The sequence below is a fragment of the Geotrypetes seraphini genome, chromosome 2 (genome assembly GCF_902459505.1).
Source record: "Geotrypetes seraphini chromosome 2, aGeoSer1.1, whole genome shotgun sequence".
NCBI classification, from domain to species: domain Eukaryota; kingdom Metazoa; phylum Chordata; class Amphibia; order Gymnophiona; family Dermophiidae; genus Geotrypetes; species Geotrypetes seraphini.
In genome coordinates this window covers 45,278,838-45,301,889 of record NC_047085.1, presented here as the reverse complement: position 1 = coordinate 45,301,889, position 23,052 = coordinate 45,278,838, and the positions used below count along the sequence as shown (strand labels likewise).

The following is a 23,052-nucleotide window of genomic DNA, read 5'->3' as shown; positions in this document are numbered from 1 at the left end:
CTACCACATGAGGCACTGCTTTGTTGAGTAAGTTTAAAACCTAGAAAGAACATAGCAAGAGTATTTTCCAAAATAATCATAGAACTGATCTCTCCTCCTCATATCCCTCCTCATGATCCCTGGTATGCTCTATCTATCTCGTCTCCCATAATAATGCCCCTTTTCTGTCCTTCCCCCATCCTCAGGCAGAAGGAGCAGCTATACTTAATACCAAGTTTTCTTCCTTTGCGTTTTTGCCAGGTAATAGTGACCTGGATTGGCCACCATGAGGAAGGGTTGCTGGGCTAGATTGATCATTGGTCTGACCCAGTAAGGGTTCCTGTGCCCTAAGAAAAAACTTGTAGAGAGTAGATGTCCAATATGAAGGCTTTAGAAGAAATAAATAATCCACATAAAAATGTCGAGGGCCTGAACCACTGGAGCTACCGAGTACAGCTCACCAGTGCAGTGGTTATAGCTTTTATTTTTTAATCCACAAGACTGCATATAGGGCCAATAGGGACTCCTGAAGAAGACAATAGTGTTGAAACACAAGCAGCATCTTCCACTAGCAGTTTGTACTGGCCTCAGAGAGGAAGTTCCAGGCCAGCTAGGCAGCGATTGGCCCAGAACTTCCTCTCCGATGTCAGAATTGACGGCTTGTGGGTCCGGCGCTTGTACGCACCTGGCCTGGCTCGGGGAGGCAGGAAGAACAAGATCGCAAAGTCAACGCGATCTACTCGTGTTGCCTTTGCGATCTACTGGTCGATCGCGATTGACCATTTGGAGCACTAATTTTTTCGACCAAGTTTACTGTAATTCAGCCATTCACTCAGTGCTCGACAAAAATTATTATTGGTAGCACTGAATAGAGCTCCAAAAGTTGTGCAGGGTAGCTAAGTTTCAGTTTTTTTGGAAACATAGCTCGTGAGATATTGTGTCTCAAAGTTGTCAGAATGTCACTGTCGTATTGTATGTCATTGCAGTATGGGGTCAAACAAATGGCTATATCTCCACGAATATTCCACAGGCGAAACTAAAACTTTACCAAAGTTTGTTTGATACATGTGGGACTTTGTGCATAAAGTTTTATCAAAATCCGTGATGGTCATGCAGGGAGCCCTTGATCACTTGACATGGAATAACCCGTACAACATTTTTTATTGGTTTCAAAAATAAATTACAAACAGAGCATAGCCCAAAACAGAAAGAAGTCCCAAACAAAACTTGAACAATAATCAAGAATACCACAGCATGAACCCCCACCCCCTCCTAGAGCAAGGAGCAACCTCCAGTATGCAGAACAATAAAACAAAAATTAAAAACAACCTTTTTTAACCACCATCCCTTTTTAAAACACCCCTGTTCCATCCAGTAGAGAAGATATAAATTTAACACCCCCAGTACCTTTTTTAATCCTCGTTCCTTTTTACAACACCCCTGTCCTGTCCCTTAGCAAAGATATACATTTTTACACATATGCTTTAATCTTTTATTTGTGTTTCATTTTATTGTATTTCATTTTCTGTATCACTAGTTGGTATTAGTACTATTATCATTTCTTACTTACTTTTATTTACTTTTGATACTTTGAACAATTAGGTACTAATTAAGCTGTACCACTGTGATATTACCAGTATGATCATCAACAGAATGATAGGCATCATATGTATTGTTTCTTAGTTTTTGCAAAACTCAATAAAAATTTCTTGAACTTAAAACAAAAATATGCACCAGAACTTGCTACCAGGGAAGCAGGCTTTAATAAATCTAAAGCACCTTTATGTATCGACAAACTCTTAATTCCATATACGCCTGTACGTTCACTGAGATCCACTGAGCAGCATTTATTATCTATCCCCTCTCTTAAGATAATCAGTACAAAGCGCCCTGATATCTTTTCCGTCACTGCACCCCCAGCTATGGAACACCCTAATGATGTATATAAGAGAAGAGAAAATGCTGGATCGGTTTAAATGCAAGTTGAAATGCTATTTATTTAAGGATGCCTTTAATTTAGAATAATTAATCGAGATGCTTCTTTTCAATTCCTCAACCAACTATTCCTTGTTTTTACCTTAATTGTTCTCATATGCATTTCTCCCTCCTTTCCTTTTGTTCCTGATGTTTGTCTATTTTTGTACTTTTCTGTCAAATTATTTGTTTGAAACTTAGGGCTCTTTTTACTAAGCTGCGTTAGGGCTTTAACGCGCAGAATAGCGCGCGCTACAATGCCGCGTGCGCTAGACGCTAACGCCAGCATCGATCTGGCATTAGTTCTAGCCGCGTAGCACGGGGGTTAGCGTGCGCTAATCTGCTGCGTGAGCTAAAAACGCTTGCGCACCTCAGTAAAAGGAGCCCTTACTTTTACCCTATTTTATCATTTGTGCATCGCCTAGGAAATAGACAAGCGACTTGATCAAATTTGAATACAAACTTGAAAACTTGAAGAAATAAAACCACGACAAATGTTCTTCATTTCTGATGGTGAACATCGGTTCTTCAAAACAAGACAGCCTCAGGCTGTGTCCTTACCTGTTCTCCGGGTCAGGCACGGTCATGCTTCTCGTCACGTAGCACATTTTTAACGGGATATTTTTCCTGTCTCCATAGAGGGAAAGAGAAAGTGGGGAAGGTGGATCAAAGGACGCGCTTCCTAATCGAGGGGATTCTGGCGGTGGAGTCTCCCACCCAATTTCTGACACTGGAGAACCTTTCTTCACATATGGAGTTGCTTCTCTCATGTACTTCACTGTGAAAAGAAAACAGGAAATACAGACCTATTTCATTTCATTTGAATTTTTGTATTTATAGACCACCTTTTGCCAACATAAGACCCGTGGGGACTGATTCTATAAAAGGCACCTAAAAAAAAAAAAAGACGCCGGCCACGTGTCAATCGCACTTAGGTGCCGTTTACAGAATCGCAGCTAACGGTGCTTGCGTAAAAACGTAGGTGCCTGAAACGTAGGCGAGGGGTTTTAAAGGCCTACATTTCAGGCGTCTTAAGGTTTTTGGAGAATCACGCTTAGCGGTGCCTAACTCACGTTCCACCCATAGAAACGCCCACTTAGTCATCAGGTGCCGCTAAGCGCATTGCGATAGGCGCCTTTCTTTTATAGAACCGGATCGGCGCCTATCGCCCAATGGCATTTTTAAAAACTAATTCTTGAGGCTGTTAAGGGTATTTGACCAATTAAGGGGTCCTTTTACTAAGGCGCGATAGCCATTTTAGCACGCGCTAAACGCTATAATGGACGCTAAAATGGCTAGCGCACCTTAGTAAAAGGACCCCCTAAGTTAGGCACCCTTTATAGCAGGGGTGTCCAACCTTTTGGCTTCCCTGGGCCGCATTGGCCCAAAATTTTTTTTATGGGGCTGCTCAAATGCGCAAACACTGCAGCTAGATGGAGGAGGGAGCCGGCAAGATGGTAAACAGCCAGGGGCAGCAGAGGAAAACACTGCATCGCCCTCGACTGGGGGGCCGCACAAAATACTTCACGGGGCCGCATGCGGCCCTCGGGCCACAGGTTGGACACCTGCTTTATAGAGTCAGCCCCACAGTGATTTATATAATTTAGGAGTTAGTTACCAACATGGGCTACTGTTATGATGTGTTATCATAGATGTCGGAATGGGGGAGGCCACAGAGACCACGGCTTCCCCCAAAACTGACAGTCAGAGTCATGCTCTGCTCCCCCCACTCACCTCCTCCAGGCCGCTGTAATTTTAACTCTTCCAGCAGCCACCGCAATGCATTGCTGCAGAATGAAGACTTCTGGGGCAGGTCTGCCGGAAAATTTCAAATTACAGCGACCAGGGAAGGTAGGCGAGGGAGGAGGGAGCTGGAAACAGAGGTCATGCCAAAGGATCCTGCTGGGTCTAGGGCGGAGCCTTCACGCCCCCCTCCCCCACACTAAATAGCGTTCAGCTGCCTATGTGTGTTGCTTTACCATTAACTCGTACTGTTTTATCACAGGTCCCATTTTATACAGGGAGACCTATCTGCTAATAATGCGCTAACAGGAATATAACATGTCTTAATCGTAGCCCACACTGAAAATTTTTCCCCCTATAAGACAATTACATTGCATTACATTACAGAGCTTTTTATATTCCGCCATAGCCCTTATGAGTTCCAGGTGGATTACAATACAGCAGATGACTGGAAACAAACCCAGTTAAACAAGCAATATTGAAAAAAATCATTAAAACAATCAGTTCAAAATGTTCTTAAAACTGTTTTTAAAAGCTTTCTACAAACTAGATATTAGTTTCTGATCTAACAGTCAGCATAACATAAAAAGCAAGTAATCCATCAAGCCCAGTAGCCCATTCTCACAATGGCCAATCCAGGTCCCTAGTACCTGGCCAAAACCCAAGGAGTAGCAACATTCCATTCAGAATCCTAAAGAATAGAAAGATTCTGGAATCCCAAAGAGTAACAAAAGATTCCGGAGCCCCAGAGTAGCAACATTCCATGCTACCGATCCAGAGCATGCAGTGGCTTCCCCCATGTCTCTCTCAATAACAGACTATGGACTTTTCCTCCAGGAACTTGTCCAAACCTTTCTTAAAACCAGCTACGCTAGCCACTCTTACCACAACCTCTGACAACGCGTTCCAGAGTTTAACCATAGGACACACTCAAGTATCCTGCTGTACCTGCCAAATCAGTGCATGCTAACCACACGGGCATGTCTGAGGGGTGGAGAGTGGACATTCCTACCGTAACCAGTTAGCGCCATTATATTACCACATTCTACCTGTTTAGCACATGGATACAAAATGTATGGCAGCAAGTGCTAATTTAAAAAAAATAGCCACGAGTTGATGGCAATGTTAACGTTTGGCAATTATTATAAAAAAAATAGAAATTTGGCCATTTTATTTTTTATTTTTTTTTATAAATTTTATAAATTTTCAAACCTTCAATACAACAAATGTAACTTATAATTATACAATAAAGGCACATTCAACTTACAACCATTCCCCCCCACCCAATGATTATTCAATAAAACACAAAAAACATATATAGTTTTGGGATAACCCTTCTCCTCTAGCAATTCTATCCTAAGACTCTTTCAGATCCCATCTGGGCCTCTTCTCCCTCGAACAGAGGAGATTGAGAGGGGACATGATCGAAACATTCAAGGTATTGAAGGAAATAGACTTTGTAGATAAGGACAGGTTGTTCACCCTCTCCAAGGTAGGGAGAACGAGAGGGCACTCTCTAAAGTTGAAAGGAAGTTCTTCTTCTCCCAGAGAGTGGTAGAAAACTGGAACGCTCTTCCGGAATCTGTCATAGGGGAAAACACCCTCCAGGGATTCAAGACAAAGTTAGACAAGTTCCTGCTGAACCAGAACGTACGCAGGTAGGGCTAGTCTCAGTTAGGGCGCTGGGCACGATGGACCACTGGTCTGACCCAGCAGCGGCAATTCTTATGTTCTTATGTTCATAAGCTATATCCAGGTATGGGCTGACTGACCCCAGTATCCCTCTTCTGTTTCATCCTTTCCATCCACATAGGGTCAATTCTATAATAGGGCACATAGTGAAAACAGCCCAAAATATCTTCTCTTCAAAAAAAAATAAAATTAAAAACTAGAAATCATCACCACAACAAAATAAAACAAAAAGACCTGTGTAGGGCAAGCTAAACAGTCCAGGAGACAGAAAAGAGTTCGGAACCACACTTTAAATTAAATTAAATTAAATTAAAAGAAAAAAATAGAAAGAAACAAACTGCACGCGTGAGATATCCTTATAAAAATCAGCACAATTTACATAGGGGTCCTTTTACAAAGGTGCGCTAGCGGTTTAACATGCGTAATAGCGCGCTCTAAACCGCTGGACGCGCTAGCCACTACAGACTCCTGCCTGGAATGCGCTCCCGAGAGAGGTGGTGGAGAGTAAAACTGTGACTGAGTTCAAAGAAGCGTGGGATGTACACAGAAGATTTAGAATCAGAAAATAATATTAAAGATTGAACTAGGCCAGTTACTGGGCAGACTTGTACGGTCTGTGTCTGTGCATGGCCGTTTGGAGGAGGATGGGCAGGGGAGGGCTTCAATGGCTGGGAGGGTGTAGATGGGCTGAAGTCTTAACAGAGATTTCGGCAGTTGGAACCCAAGCACAGTACCGGGTAAAGCTTTGGATTCTTGCCCAGAAATAGCTAAGAAGAAAAAATTAAAAAAAAAAAAAAAAAGATTTACATTGAATCAGGTTGGGCAGACTGGATGGACCATTCGGGTCTTTATCTGCCGTCATCTACTATGTTACTATGTTAAGCAGGCGGTAGTTTTTGGCCAGCGCGGGGGTTAGCACGTGATGAAAAGTCATGCACGTTAACCCCGCTAATGTGCCTTTGTAAAAGGAGCCCTTAGTGTGCGCTAAATGCTAAGATATCCATTATATTCCTGTGGGCATCTTAACATTTATCACGCGCTAAATCAGTTAACGCACCTTAATAAAAGGACCCCATAGTTGGAAGAGAAGACATGGAATACAGAGGAGCAACACCTGAGGCTCTGGAAATCCTCACTTAAAGAAATCTAGTAAGCTGGATTGGCTCATGAAAAGTGTATTGCACATTATTATAATATTTACATGGAAAATGGAGCCAGAATAAAACCTGAAGCTGTAAGAGCCAAGATCATAACAGACGGAATTCTCCTCTTTTTTTTTTTTTTCTGGATAGCTTTTGAAACATCTGGATTCATTCTAATTTTCAGGTCTTACAACAAGGAATCCTTATAATGAAAAATATCACCAAAGAAACTACACTTCCCCCTCCGTATTCACAGTTTCAGCATTTGTGGTTTCGATTATTCACGGGTTTTAGCTTGCTGGCTCCCCCCCACCCCCAAATTACATCAGCTTTCATAGAAAAATCGCTGATTCTAAGCGAGTACAGAGAAAATCGCTGATTCTCAGCACTTTCTTCACCGTGTTTTGCCTCTCCTTCGGGAACAGGCCAGGTCTCCCACCATGTTATTCGAGGTTTCACTATATTCACGATGATTTTTAATAGAAAACAGCAAATAACACATGAAAAAGTTATTCGTGGTTTTTCTATATTTGCGGTTCTGTTAATCCCTTATTACAGCGAATACAGAGGGAGAAGTGTATTACAGTCAATCAGCAATGCTATAAAGAGTGTAGCTGGAACCGGCTTCTCCTCCTCAGAAGATTATAATCAGAGATTTAGAAAATCTTTAACTCCTAATATGTGTTGTACTTCCATTTCTAGGGCAACCTCTAGCAGACTACTGCTTAGGGCTGTGGCAGCAATTTTTAACAGGAACCATGTGGGACAAAAAAGTGGCGTTTCTGCCTGCCCTGACCACCACTAGACCTCCAGGCCTCTTCAGGAAGGCCTGTGGGGAAGGGCACGCCTGCTATGACTTGGTGGAAGGGCTGGAATGAGGGTCAGACTTTGCTAGCAGGAAAGGACTGAAGGTGCCAAGTTGGGGTTGTCTTTTTCAGGGGGGGGGGGGGCGAGTAGGCATCTCGGTTTAACATGCGTAATAGCGCGCGCTAAACTGATGGATGCGCTAGCCACTACAGACTCCTTTTAAGCAGGGGAAGGGGAAGGAGAGGATCACTACTTTGCTCTAGGACAGGGGTAGGCAATTCCGGTCCTCGAGAGCCGGAGCCAGGTCAGGTTTTCAGAATATCCACAATGAATATGTATGAGATGGATTTGCATGCACTGCCTCCTTGATATGCAAATCTATCTCATGCATATTTATTGCAGATATCCTGAAAACCTGACCTGGCTATGGCTCTCGAGGACCAGAATTGCCTACCCCTGCTCTAGGGCAGTGTCTCTCAAACTGTGTGCCACGAGAGATTCCAGAATTTTACTTTATTTTTTAAAATTCTCTTCATAAGCATACACTAGAATAGTTGACATGTATGTCGCATATGCAAAAGTCTCAATATTATGAGCATTTGTGTGCATAAGGATACAACCGTCTAGATAAGCATCATTCTTTGGTTCTTGAAATTAACGGTAAGTAATTTTAGTTTTATTTTTTATGCAGTAGCTATCCAAACTTGAGCAACAAAGCAATCAAGGCTTTGTTACTGTTTGGATCTTCTTATCTTTGCGAACTTGGATTTTCAGATCAGACAGAAATTAAATTTTTAAAAAAAGAGAATGACCATAGATGATGTACAGTAAGTAAATTCTTCTTTACGGAGAGGGTAGTTGATGCCTGGAATGCGCTTCCAAGGGAAGTGGTAGAGAAACTGTAGCTCTAACTACTGCACCACACACTCCCATGTGTGGTTGAGGATGGGCTGGGGAGGGCTTCAACAGCTGGGATGGTTTAGATGGGCTGGAGTGAGCTTTGACGGAGTCTTCAGTAGATGGAACCTAAGTACAGTACAAGGCTGAGCTTTGAGCTTCTGCCCAGAAATAGCTAGGAAAAAGGACAATTTAAATTAAATCATTAATTTAAAGAGAGGGTATAGTTGGGCAGACTGGATGGACCATTCAGGTCTTTATCTGCCTTCATTTACTATGGGCTCCTTTTACAAAGGTGCGCTAGCGTTTTTAACGCATGCACCGGATTAGTGTGCTAACCGAAAATATATGCCTGCTCAAAAGGAGGCGGTAGTGGTTAGCTCGCACGGCAATTTAGTGCACGCTATTCCATGCATTAAGGCCCTAGTGCGGCTTTCTACAAGAAGCCCTATATTTTCTGCATTATCTTCCTTGCTGTTAACATGTATTCTTTGAAAAAAAACAGTTCCAACTCGTGGTACAATCCCTAGTCCTAGGTCTAATGGACTACTGCAACATGTTATAGCTCCCTTGCCCAACAACCATGATAAAACAACTACAAAAAGTACAAAACACAGCCCTATCTACTCGATGAAGAAATACAACCACATTACAGAGGCATATCACGACTCACACTGGCTCCCAATACAAGCGAGAGTACTCTTCAGATTCTACTGCCTACTATTTAAAGCCATAAACGGAGACAGCCCAGCCTACTGGAACAACCGACTAAATCAATCTACCTTAACCAGACACAGGAGAACCCACGCACCATTCACGCACCCTCCAACCAAAAACGTCAAACGAGAAAAGCTGTACGACAACCTCCTAGCCACTCAAGCAGCAAAACTGGACCACCAACTCTCCAATCTACTGACCTCGACCACAGACTACAAAACCTTCAAAAAAGAAACAAAAACCCTACTATTCAAAAAACACACAAAACCAAACTAACACAACTAGATCTACCTCAAGCATCATCTGCAATACTCTCCATTCCTTAGCAACTTAGAAAATATCCAGACCACTCCTTATGCACTTCTAAATGTCCTGACAATTCATATGTAATCCGCCTTGAATCGCAAGGTAATGGTGAATAGAAAGAAATCACTAAAGTAATGAAATGTATTAGAGGATTCTAGGCCAGCAACCACCCGGACAATTCCCACCAGACAGTTCCCATCTACCAATTTCCATCTGGAAAATTATCACTTACACTAGGTCAGTTCCCACCAAACAGTTCTTACCTACTCATGATGAACAGTTCCCCTCCAGGACCCAATAATAATACTGTATACCCAATAATAAAAAAAACCATAGCCACAAGAAAACCCTAGCAATTGAGGTATCCTCCTCTAACTCTAACAATCAGGGGCTGCACATACTCGGGGTCTCCCCCTAACCCTAACACTTGGGGGCTGCACACAGCACAGTGTTGAGAAGACTGCTTACTTCAACAAAAGGACAGAAGGGATCTCACAGGGTGAGTGCTAACAGTCACATCCAGAGCAGTACTGGACATGTCCAGAGTAGTACTGGTAATACAAGGGAGGGGGAACTGTCTGAGGGGATCTAGATGTAGGGATGCCAGACGTATGGGAAAATCCCGACACGTCCTCTTTTTAGAGGAATGTTTGGGTGGCCAGACAGACTTTCCAAAACCAAGTAGTTTGTCCTGGTTTTGGAAAGCCCTGACATCCTGGTTACTTCTGGAGGGCCTCTGAGCATGCTTTGCAGGGGTTGGGGCTAGAGATGTAATGGGGCAGGACTGGAGGCAGAACAGGCATAACTAGGGGGTGGAACAGGGCGGGGCAAGTGTCTGGGATCCTCTGGACAAACATCTGATAACCCTACCTAGATGGTAATTGTGCAGGTGGGAATTTGTGGGTGGTTATTTTTCAGTTACGGCGCCTATCCTCTGGAACTCATTACCAACCCCTCTATAAACTCTTTCCTCTCCCTCCAAGAAGAAAGAAGATTACTCCCCTTCCCTATTGTACTTTCCCCTCATTTATTTATTTATTTTTTCTTTTATTTATTTATCAATTTTACATTTTAACAAAATCAAACATTTTGTTCAGAAAGATTGTATGATTATACAAGATTTAAAAAGAAAAATACATTTTCCCATTAACTTCTCTATTCAAACAATCTCAAGTCCTCATTTTGATCCAAGAGTTTATGAGTAAATATTAAGGAAATTCAAAAGATAAATTCCATACAAGAAAAAGGTATCTAGTGACTGGATCAAGAGCTTATATTCTATTAAGCTAGTCCACTATTCCTTCCTTTTCCAGGCGTTTCAGCGTCAAGAAAGTTGTAAGTTGGGCCGGTTCAAAAAACACTATTTATTATCACAATTCCTTATTATACATTTATATGGAAAACGCAAGAAGAAAGAACCACCCAACTGAGCAACACCTGGTTTCAATAAAAGAAATTGTCATCTACGATTTTGAATTTCTTTGCTAACATCTGGGAAAACATGAATTTTCAAGCCTTTCAAGTACTTTCCCCTCATTGCTATCAAAAATTGTATTTCTCCCCTAGATACCTCATGTTTAAACTTTTTTCTGTCTTGTTGGTCAGTCTGTGATTTCCCCTATAAATCTTGGATTTCATACTTTTTTACGTAAGCCACTTTGATATCGATAAAGCTGGATATCAATTTTTTAATAAATTTGAAACTACGTATAGAGATCTCTTACTACCTTAACTGTTCAGCTGCCTTTCTCAAAGTACTGAGAACACCCTTAAAAGTTAAGATGGATTGTGCTAAGTGACGTCCTCACTGGAAATATACATTGAGGCGGGATCAAAGGAAACTGACCAATCAGATAGCCACATATGAAGACTCCATACTCCATTTTAAAGTTTAGCAGTTAAACTGTAAAGACTTTCTTCTTCAGCGAACATTGACCACTTACTGTAATGAGTAGACACCATTTTCTATTGAAAGTATATTTGCAAATGGGGGGAGGAGGGTGAATTAAAGTTTTACTTTAGGTTTAATCAATAGTAAAGAATATTTATATTTGTATATTTTTGATTGAATGCTAAAGGAAAGGGTGGGTGGGAATGGAATAAATGTATTTATTTGATGTTATACTTGAAAGAAATTCAAGTGATGTATTTAATTTTAAATGTTTTATTATTTGTACACTTGTAAGATTAAAAAATAAATAAAGAATTAAAAAAAAAAAAAGTTAAGATGGAGGTTCTTTGCCTAATATGTCTCAGCTTTGGAAAACTGGTACAAAACTTTAGAGCAACTTAGTAGAGAGGCCTTTGAAAGCAAAAACTCACAAAAAATTTTTTTCCTAGAATATGGCAAATGTGTTACAACCCATTCCCTCAAAAAGTCAGTATAGATTTAATATGAGGGGAAGCGAAGCCTGCAAAGTGAAATTGAAAGCACTAGAGACAATTTACAGGTTCTGTTGAAAGGAACAAAACACCCACCCACAAGAAGCCCTATTTACCCAACACTATGCATGCTGTTCTGTACCTGCCGCTGTCTGCGATGGGGCGAGATTTTCAGATGTGACTTATATTTGTTTCACAATATGGGAAAATGTTCTTTCAGGATTTAATGCAGTCATTTCCTGGTCAAAGTAATATCAGAAGCAAGTGCAGGAAGAAAATAGCCCGGAAGCAATTTAGACAAAAGGCTTCCTGAGCAGCTTTTTTTCAAAGGCCAGTCAGCTCTGTCGTACATGTCAAACCAGTGTAGAGGGTTCAGGTACAGAGTCCAACTGTCCATTTTGCTTTTTTTTTTTCATTTCTTATCACAACTAGCATTATCTTTCATCAGATTGCAGTACTAAAATACAATTGTGTGGTGAGCCGGAAGTGAGGCCCTTTTCCATTGCAAATGCAAGCAGTGTCTCACTTCCGGCTCACCACACAAATGTTTCCCACGTACTCACCTTTATAGGACCCCCAGGGACCCCCTGAAGAAGACTTTTTGTCGAAACGCGGACCGTGTTGGGTCCTGTATCCCTAGCGGACTAGGTCTTTTAAGGCTCTTATGTGGATGATTTATTTTTATGTGGATGGAATTATTTTATGTGGATGATTTCAGTGTACCTTTGGAACTTTGATACTTTCAAATAAAGTCCATTTAGGAACATCGCCACTCCACAGAGGTTTTTTTTGGTTTTCTTTAGTCCTTGAAAACGAACAGCAAGTAATTTTAGCTTTATTTTTTTGTGCAGTGATTATCCTAACTTAAGCAAACAAGGCTTTGTTCCTGTTTGGATCTTCTTATCTTTGCGAACTTGGATTTTCAGCTCTGACAGAAATTAAATTTTTTTTAAAAAAGAGAATGGCCGCAGATGGTGGATGATGAAATGCGCGTTTGCTTGTCGACTATCGAGCCACATTTTGCACTCAAAAACAAGCTTGATTATTAGCAAGTCTATTCCATCTACTTTAGTTTCACCGTTGCTACAATTACCCATACATAGTTTAAAGAACTTTAAATATATAACGCTCAAATTACATTTTTTGTTAGTTTTGCAATTTTATAATTTCAATTATAATGTGCCGTGAAAAATATTTGCTCCGTCTAGTGTGCCGGAGTTAAAAAAAAGTTTGAGAGACACTGTTTTAAAGAAGAGGCTTATATTCTCTGTTCCTGCTACAGACACTCCCCAAAAAACTAATTTAATCATATACTGTATATTCTGTGTGAGTCTTTTATTCACTTTCAACATCCCACAGACTGGAATTATATTCACTCCTGCTCCAGGCATGTGTAACGTGAGCTGCTGCACTGTTGTAACTCGAATTCCCTTTGAGAGCAGTTTTCTACACTTTTGAAACCACTTTACTCTTGGGGAATAAAAAAGAAAGAAACCTAGTCAACAAAAACTATATATTCACCATTTATATAACCCCTTAAAATCATTTTAACTTTAGCTAACCTTCCCATTTCACTGTCACCTTTAAGAAGTCAGTGCCCACAGGGCACAGCACTTTGCCTTCTAAAACTCACGGCGTTTTGTTAAATTTAGGATGCAATTGTTTTTATCTGCAGACATACAGCATTCAAATATCTTCCTGCACTGCTTGCCCTGGATCGGTAGCTTTGAATGTTGCTACTCCTTCGGTTTTGGCCAGGTACTAGGGACCTGGATTGACCACCATGAGAATGGACTACTGGGCTTGATGGACCTTTGGTCTGACCCAGTAAGGCTATTCTTTTTTCTCTTACATGTACCAAGGATAGGACAATCAGGCCATTGTAACATCACTGATGAGGTTGGCTCTGAGGCACTGTGGAATGAGGCATTATGACATCACAGTCTCAGCTCTGGAATGTTTCTTTCATTGGGGTTCCGGAATCTTGCTATTTTTTGAGATACTGGAATGCTCCTACTCCTGGGGTTTTGGACAGGTACTAGGGACCTGGATTGGCCACCGTGAGAATGGGCTACTGGGCTTGAAGGACCATTGGTCTGACCCAGTAAGGCTATTCTTATGTTCTTACAATAAAACTTATTGAACTTAAAAAAAAGTATTCTAAAGACTAGATATGAATATATTAAAGGGCAAATTTTATATGAAGCGCCCACAAGTTAGGCACTGTTCAGCGCGATTCAAGTAAAATTGGGCGCTGTTTAATGAATCACGCTGAGCGGAACCTATTTTGGAGCTGCCCAAGAAATAGGCCAGCTCTAGGCACAACTAAAAGTTAGGCGTCTAGCTGAGCGCTTAAGAGCAGTGATTCTGCAGCAAGGCGCCTAACACGTAGCCACGCCCACACCTAACATGTATAGCGCCTATTTTTTTGAAGGCCGCCTAAATTTTTAGAGGCGCCTTGTTACAGAGTCGCGCTTTCTTGATAGGCGCCTAGGTTTCACTCAGTGCTGATTAAAAAGCTTAATTGAGCTTGTTATTCAGTTTAGATAGGCGCTTATCTAGTTGGGCGCCTCCGAAATAGGTGCCTAACTTTAGGCGCTGGTTACAGAAATTGAGCCTAAGGGCTCCTGCCGCACTAGCCACTACCGCCTCGTCTTGAGCCAGCGGTAGTTTTTTTGGCTAGCGCGGGGGTTAGCGCGTGATTAAAAGTTGCGCACGCTAAAGCCGCAAACGCGGCTTCAGAAAAGGAGCCCTAAGTCCATAAAGCTTTTAGTATGTTCTTATTTGTTTTTAGCTTAAAATTCTAATTGTTAACAGAAATAAGACTGAAGTGCTATTGGATGGCAACTTTGGTGACAGTCAGTGTTCCCTCTAAGCGGGCGGGTGTTGTGAGCAAACTTTTTTCACTGTGAGCTAAAAATATCGGGCGCCAGCAAGTTATGAGCCAAATAAATATGTTGCTTTCTACCACAGAACTTCCTTACGTTTGTATGGAATCTATCCCCTTTCAACTTTAGAGAGTGCCCTCTCGTTCTCCCTGCCTTAGCTACTAAGTCTATTCCCTTCAGTACCTTGAATGTTTCTATCATGTCCCCTCTCAATCTCCTCTGCTCAAGGGAGAAGAGGCCCAGTTTCTCTAATCTTTCGCTGTACGGCAACTCCTCCAGCCCCTTAACCATTTTAGTTGCTCTTCTCTGGATCCTTTCGAGTAGTACCGTGTCCTTCTTAAAGTACCAGTGCTGGACGCAGTACTCCAGGTGAGGGCGTACCATGGCCCGGTACAGCAGCATGATAACCTTCTCTGTCTCTTCAGTCCAGCATCTGCCCCTTCCATTCACTGTCTGTCTTTCCCTGCCATCTCTCCTCCTGCCCCCCCCACCCCCCAATTTGGTCTAGCATCCATCATCTTCCTTCTGTTCCCCTCATGGTCTGGCATCTCTATCCTTCCCTCCCCCCTGTGGTTTTTAGCATATCTCTCTTCTCATTTCCTCCACTCAGATCTGATCATTCTCTGCTCTCTCTTCCCTTTTCTTCTCTGGTCTTCCTTCTCTATTTTCTACCTCCATCTAAATTAAATTCTTTCTTACTATTTAGTCCCATTTCCCTCTTTTCACTGTGTCTACACACAGCTTGTCACCCCTTTCCCTCACCCCTCCATTATCTTACTATTTTCTTCCCCCTTTATTTATCTCCTCCTTCCATCCAGTATGTGTTCTTTCCCCACTTCCATTCAGCATCTGCTCTCCCTTCTCAACTGACATCCATCTGCCTTCTGCTCTCTCTCCCTTCTTCTCACTTCCATCATCTGTCCCCTTCTCTCTCTCTCTCATCTCCTCCATTCCATCATCTGCCCCTTCTCTCTCTCTCTCTCTCTCCCCCCCCCCCAACTTCCATCATCTGCCCCCCTTCCCCTCACCTTTGTGGGTCACTTTCTTTCCCCTGAGGGTGGCTCATGTCACAGGGGAAGCTTTGGCCGAGCAGAACCGCTTGATTGACAGTGGAACTTACTTGATTGATGTCGATGCTGGGGCCCGTTGCCGTTTGAAGGAAAAAAAAAAAAGGTGGAAAAAAGGAACCTGTAAAGGCGAGAGGAAGGGAAACCTCCAGGACAGCTGCTTTTTGCCCTCCTTCAGCGGCCCAAGAGTTCAGACCAGCAGCGGCAGCTCTGTATGCTTTTAACTTCGGCACAGAGCTGCCCCTAATCAATAGTTTAGCGCGGTTTCATGAGGCTGCCTTATGAAACCGCGCTAAACTATTGATTAGGGGCAGCTCTGTGCCGAAGTTAAAAGCATACACAGCTGCCGCTGCTGGTCTGGAGGTGCGGAGACAAGGCAGGAGGCAAACGCGGTGGAAGGCAGGAGTCCCGGCGAAGGCAGGAGTCCCGGCACAGCGACTGCAACAGGAAGTTGCAAGTCAGTTGACGCCGGCCTTTCGTTGCGGCGGGGACCGAATCCTTCGCGGACCGGCAAGATTTTGTTTGCGGACCGGCGGTTGAAGAACTGTGCTCTACACTGTGTGCGCTGTGACGAGAAACTTGTGCGCTGCGAGGTAATATTTTGAGCGCCAGCGCACCCCAGCGCAGCTTAGCGGGAACGCAAAAGGCAGCATTAAGGATCAAGCAAAAACACAGCGCAAACCTCCTGCAACACACTTTGGCCCCACAATTTTGAAATAGCACACTTGTTGGTTTCATTTCCTGTATAGTTTAGAACGGAAATTTTTTTTTTATACAAAGAAATGCACAAATATTTATGCAGAATGTAACTTGGAACTTTTTTTTTCTCTCTCTCTCTTGAGAAGCAAATGTGCTTGCAAAAATTTTCAGTGTACATGCTGCCTTCCCAAGCTGTAGCAAATGAAGGGGTCCTTTAACTAAAGCAGGGGTGTCCAACCTGCGGCCCCATGAAGTATTTTGTGTGGGCCCAGTCGAGGGCGATGCAGTGTTTTCCTCTGCTGCCCCCGGGTGCTTACCGTCTTTCCGGCTCCCTCCTCTGTCTTGCTGCAGCGTTTGCGCGTTTGTGCAGCCCCAGAAAAATTTTTTTCAGCCAATGCGGCCCAGGGAAGCCAAAAGGTTGGACACCCCTGAATTAAAGCTTCACGTTTATTAAAATTTGATATCCCGTTTTATCATTTTTCAAAGTGGTATTACAAAATTAAAATATTACATGAAAAACATCGGATGGGAAAGACGCAACCAAGAACAAAAAAAATAAAACCAAATCATACTTAACTAACTGGCACACGAGGTAAAGAGGAGAACTACAATATTTTTAAAGGAAAGAACAGAAAATGAAAAAACGAGAGGAGAGGGAACACAAAAGAGCAGCCAAAAAGGCTGGAATGCCATAAACTTAAAAGCATCCTTAAAAGGACTATCATGGGCTCCTTTTACGAAGCCGCATTAGCGGTTTAACGCGCATAATAGCATGTGCTAATTTACCAGCCGCGCTAGCCGCTACCGCCTCTTCTTGAGCAGGCGGTAGTTTTTCGGCTAGCGCAGGGGTTAGCGCGCGCAGAAAAGGTGCGTGCGATAAAGCCACTAACGCGGCTTCGTAAAAGGAGCCCCATGTTTCAAAAGCATCTTTAAAAAGAAATGTTTTTAGACTGGATTTAAAGTTATCTAATGATGTGATCTCTCGTATATAGTTTGGAGCCGAATTCCAGAGTGAAGGAGCGGTGACGGTGTGGTAAGTGCTAGCGCGTTTTTAATGCAGCTTAAAAGAGCTCATTGTAGGAGGCAAATGATGTTTGAGATCTGTATGCGTAAACCACATGCTAAAAATGTTTTTATTTATTCCGAGGAGGTGGGGGGGGGGGTGTCAGGGGCATTTTTGTGCTGATAAGTTAGCACAACCACATTACCGCGCACTGATAAGTACATAAGCTCATAGGGCTTGATTCTATAGATGGCGCCTTCATTGTAGGTGCTGTTTAGCGCAATTGTCAATCAACCGCTAGGCATCCTTTATGGAATCCTGCCTGGTGGTGCCTAGGCTTGCTTAGACATCGCCTGGTGACCTAGAGATACCTAAGTCAACCACACCTATTCTCCACCCCTCAAGCCTGCTTTTCAGGTAGGCGTCATTAGGCGTCGGAGGGTGCTCAATTCTTAATTAGTGATTTTTTTTAAAAATAATTTTTTGATTGGCTGAAAACTGGCAGTCAATTACCACGCCGATTAAAAAAAAATTGCATACAGATTCCAAAGTTAGGGATTGCTAGGCGTCCTTGATTAGGGTCTAATTTAGGCATCCTATACAGAATCTAGCCTTTACTGCCTACAAAATAGGTGGTAGAAAGTGCTCATGATTACTGTTTATTGAAAGCTTCTATACCGCTGCTAATGACTGGGGGAGTCAATTCAGGGCGGTTTATAAGAGCTTTGTAATGGTGTTACAATACATGAGCTTCTGTAAAGGTGTTACAATACAGAGTTTGTGCTTCCTGGGATGGTTTCAATACAGACATTATTAAACCATAATCAGTATACAGTATTATTAAACCTTAATCGATACTCGTGCTTTTTATAAAGGTGTTAAAATACAGAGTTAGTGTTTTCTGAGTTGGTTCTCAATACTGCCCCCTTAAAGTATAATCAATCCTCTTTCTTATTTCCACCTATAATATAATCTACCTGCTTAAACATACCTATTTGTACATACTTATATAAAATATATCATATATTTATTCATATTATACCTTCTTATACACACATATAAATATATACACAAAATAATATAATCAAAAGGCACCACATTATTTATGACCCTAATTTTGCTCCATTTGTTCTGTGCCAGAGCAACAGTAGCTCTTAATAATCAGAACTAATTAATACACCAGGTCAACTTCTTGACCTGTGACTAGACAGTTTGGGTCCCCAATCAAAATTCCAATCTTCAGCCCAAAAGGAAAAGAATAAAGTGGCAGCCCTATCAATCTATTAACACAAGTTTTTGTTTATGTCCTGACATGCTGCATATCTCCCAAGAGATCCCTTCGCTGATGTGCCGTTCTATTACGGCTCCAGTTTCCACAATTAATCCTTTGTTGAAATGCCGGGGTGACATTAAAAAGGCCAAACAAGAAAATGTTCCGTTAATGAGGAAATGTTCTAGGCAAACTTGCTTATATCTTGAAGGGAAGCTTCAAAGAATCCTGTAGGTCGTAGATATTCAAGACATTCTTGATATATTGTTATTTTAAGATTCACACGTTGTTATTACAGTGATTGAGATTAAGAGATCATGGTGAGGGGAACAGCGGGCTCATATTTGCGCAGTTACAATGTGAAAAAAAGAAACATAAGTGTGACAATAGGTGGTCATAAATCGAATAAAATGAAATTGAAATGAAACGGGTAATTTAGTTTGACCCTTGTGAGGTAATTATTGCTTGTCTTTTTTCTGCCCACTATAGTCTCTTTGCATTTGCCCAAGCAAGGTAGGGAGAACGAGAGGGCACCTCTAAAACTTAAAGAGGATAGATTCCGTACGAACATAAGGAGGTTCTTCTTCACCCAGAGAATGGTGGAAAACTGGAACGCTCTTCTAGAATCTGTCATAGGGGAAAACAACCTCCAGGGATTCAAGACAAAGTTAGACAAGTTCCTGCTGAACCAGAACGTACGCAGGTAGGGCTAGTCTCAGGACACTGGTCTTTGATCAGAGGGCCGCCGCGTGAGCGGACTGCTGGACATGATGGACCACTGGTCTGACCCAGCAGTGGCAATTCTTATGTTCTTGATTCTGATTGTTCCAACGTTCTCCATTATCTTGTCAATGAATAAATAGTTTCTCAAGTTCCTTTTGAACCTTCCTACATTCATTTTCATAGGATAATTGCTGTCTTGATCATCTCTTTCTGTGAAAAATTCTACCTACCTTCTAGACCTCTGGTTCTCAAAACAGTCCTTAGGCCACACTCAAACCTTTTCACAATATCCAAAATGAATGCAGTATATTTGAGCAGGGTTGAGGTTAGACATTTGGGGGGCACAGGGCCACAACCAGAAGGAGGTCCTAAAGTCCACCTGCAGGCCTTGCTTTCTTTAGCTTAAGGCAGACTTGGATCCCAGGTCAGTTGTCCTGTCACCTCCTAACGCCAGCCATGTGACTGAGGGGCAGATTCTCAAAACCAAAATCTGCCTTTAACTTGCTCACGAAACCGGTTATCAATACAGCTTACCGAGGTCTTCTCCGAGTTTTCTAGCAGTATCCAATACTACCATGCAAATATAGTACAAGGAGGTCATTAATATTAAAATGATACTCTGAGTGACTCTTTATCATTGCCAAGTGATTCTCTAACCTTGTTGTACCCACTCCCTTCTGCCGCCAAGCAACCCCCCCAATCCCCTCCCCCGGCAGCAGGAGAAATGCCCACTCCCTCCTGCTGTCCTGCAATGCACCCCTCTGCAGACACTCCCCGTGCCTCTGACGAACCCCGTCCTCTCCCCCTTACCTTTCTTACGATGGCTGGCTGGAAGGATAGCTACTTCCTCTGGCCAACAGGCGCGCCTCTTCAAAATGGTGGGTCTTCACCTCCCTGGTACATCCTGAGGCTCTAATTGGCCCAGGTTGTGATTTTGCAGGTGACACACAACATATAATATGTTCAGATAATGATTTAAAATGTTGTGTGATTGTGGCACCGAGGTACCCCCCTCTTCCAACCCAGCATGCACCCAAAAAGACGGAGAAAAAGCCTCAGACTAATGTAGTAGTATAGAATCAAAAGGTACAAATCAGAACTGCTTTTGATATTTTCACTGGCAAAAAAAACTCCCTCACAGAACAGCTCAGGTTTAGAAAAGGGCAAAGTCACCCAGTATCTCAAATTGCAAAATCTCTTGGGTATATCAGCCAAATTTATGAATATGGGAATAAACCTAGATTATTACCAGTCAGAATGCTGTCTTTGGAAATCACAAACTTTTATTTGTGGTGTCAAAGATACTATACCTTCAAGGCCTTGCAAATGTACCATCGGACACAAGTTCTGGTGTCAGGTCAAAAGCGCGCCGGGACAAAGGCGCGCCCAGACAATTGAGCGCAGTGCGGAGGTGCGCGCCGTTCAAAATTACTGTTTTTAGGGCTCCGACGGGGGGACGTGGGGGGAACCCCCCCACTTTGCTTAATAGACATCGCGCCGTGTTGTGGGGGCGTTGTGGGGGGGTGGGGGGTTGTAACCCCCCCACATTTTACTGAAAACTTAACTTTTTCCCTGTTTTTAGGGAAAAAGTTCAGTTTACAATAAAATGTGGATGGTTACAACCCCCCAAACCCCCCATAACGCCGGCGCGATATCTATTAAGTAAACTGGGGGGTTCCCCAACAAAAACCCCCGTCAGAGCCCCTAAAAACTGTAATTTTGTGTGGCGCGCGCTTTTGTCTTTCGCGCCGTTGTCTATGAACCCAAGTTCTATTTGTGCTGAAACTTTTTTAATCTTTCCATATTGTTGAGAATGTCTGTTTTTTAAGATCAATGTCTTATATCAGATTAATGAAAGTCCATAGGACCCAGACAGATTTATCAATGTGCTTGCAATCCAGTTTCATAGTCTAAAATCTGTAAAGCCAACAGGAGTAACTGAAGAAGAGGTTTCATACTGCAAAGGACAGATGAGAAGAACAAGATGAACTGTATTATTTGTTTTAATGCTCTGCAGATGTATTGGACTTTGACCACTTAAAGACTCTGTAAACTTTCTTGGTTCACAACAAACCCTGAACAGGACCATGAGTTTGTAGAGTGGGAGTAAGTGGTGAAGTGTGTGGCCTCCCAGTTCTAGCTAATCCCATCCCCAAACCTTGAAAATGCTATATTAAAACCAGTTTCCAGAGATGTTGAGTGTATTCAGTGCTGATATGTTACCACTTCCTGTTATGTTTTGGTATGAACACTAGCAGCTAATGCAAGGTTAAATACTGTACTATAAGTGCAATTTCTCTGTTCCCAGCTATAGAATCATGGCCTCATCTTTCCCTTAACCCCTGACATGAAATGCATATTCATTGGGGAAATCCTGAAAACCCGACTGGATTCCAACCCTCAAGGTCCCCTGGTCTACGCGGAAGGTGTAGGCAATTCTGGTCCTCAAGAGCTGAATTTTGAACTGAAAAGAAAGGTCAATTTTAGCAAATGGAACTCCTAGATCAGGGCTGCCCAAGTCCGGTCCTTGAGATCTACTGGCAGGCCAGGTTTTCAGAATATCCACCATGAATATGGTTGAGATGGATTTGTATGCACTGCCTCCTTGAGATGTAAATCTATCTCGTGCATATTTATTGTGGAGATCCTGAAAACCTGACCTGGCTCCAGCTCTCGAGAACTGGAATTGCCTACCCCTGCCATAGCCTGGCAAATCTCCTGAATTCACATTTGGGCCTGTTGTACTCCACTTTGATGCTCCCCCTCCAAATATTCTGAGCCAGTATCAAGGCCCATCTGGGACCACTGGGGAATGGACAGGATGAGACACTGATCTGCAGCATTAATGTACATTAAAACACTTTTAATGAATATAAGTGTTATACTTTGGGCCCTTTTTATATAATGTAAAATGTTGCAGTATTGCATGTAAAATAGAGAGCTTATCTTATATTAGCTAGAACAATAACAAAGAAAAGAGTAACATGGGATGTGGATAGATCTGTGTTAGGGAATATCTAGGGCAGGGTTGCCCTAGTCCGGTCCTCGAGATCTACTGGCAGGCCAGGTTTTCAGGATATCCACAATGAACATGCATGAGAGAGATTTGCATACCAAGAAGGCATTGTGGATATCCTGAAAACCTGGCCTGCCAGTAGATCTCGAGGACCGGACTTGGGCAGCCCTGATCTAGGAGATCCCTTTGCTAAAATTGACCTTTCTTTTCAGTTCAAAATTCAGCAAAATAAAATACAAAACAGTGTGCTTGGAGTATTTCCATAAGGTATAACAAAATAATGTTATCAAACATCTTGTATCTTTATCCCTTTGTATTAGATACCAAGAAATCATATATATAGATAGGCATAAAAGGAATTAGAGGTGAACAGGAAAAGAAAAGAGAAGAATGAGAAACAGAAGCAGATAGATGGAATGGACCTGGTCAGCTATGTGAGCTTTATAAACTGGTCAAGAAATTTCCATGGCAACGCAACAAAAGAAACTCAAGGCAAATTGTTCTTGCAGTTAACCAACATATAATAATAATAATAATAATTTTATTTCTTCTATACCGCCCAGCCAGAAGATCCGGGCGGTTCACAGCAAGAGAACTGAGGCATATCAGTGAAGATGCAAGATACAGTAGGAATCGGTGGAATTCAATGCTATACAATACAATAAAATACAACATGACACAATGTAGAGTGATACAAAGCACAGTCATCACATAAATTTACCAAACAGGTACGTTTTCAGTGATTTT

The 23,052-nt window shown here is 42.3% G+C and overlaps 1 protein-coding gene across 1 annotated transcript in view; it reads right to left on the bottom strand.

The window, feature by feature from the left end:
* The window catches only part of SNTB1 (syntrophin beta 1), a 263,297-nt gene that overhangs the window by 95,138 nt on the left and 145,107 nt on the right, over positions 1–23,052 (bottom strand). The window contains exon 2 of the mRNA XM_033933947.1: positions 2,515–2,731. Coding sequence (XP_033789838.1) covers positions 2,515–2,731 — 217 coding nt within the window. The remainder of the gene's footprint in view (positions 1–2,514; positions 2,732–23,052) is intronic.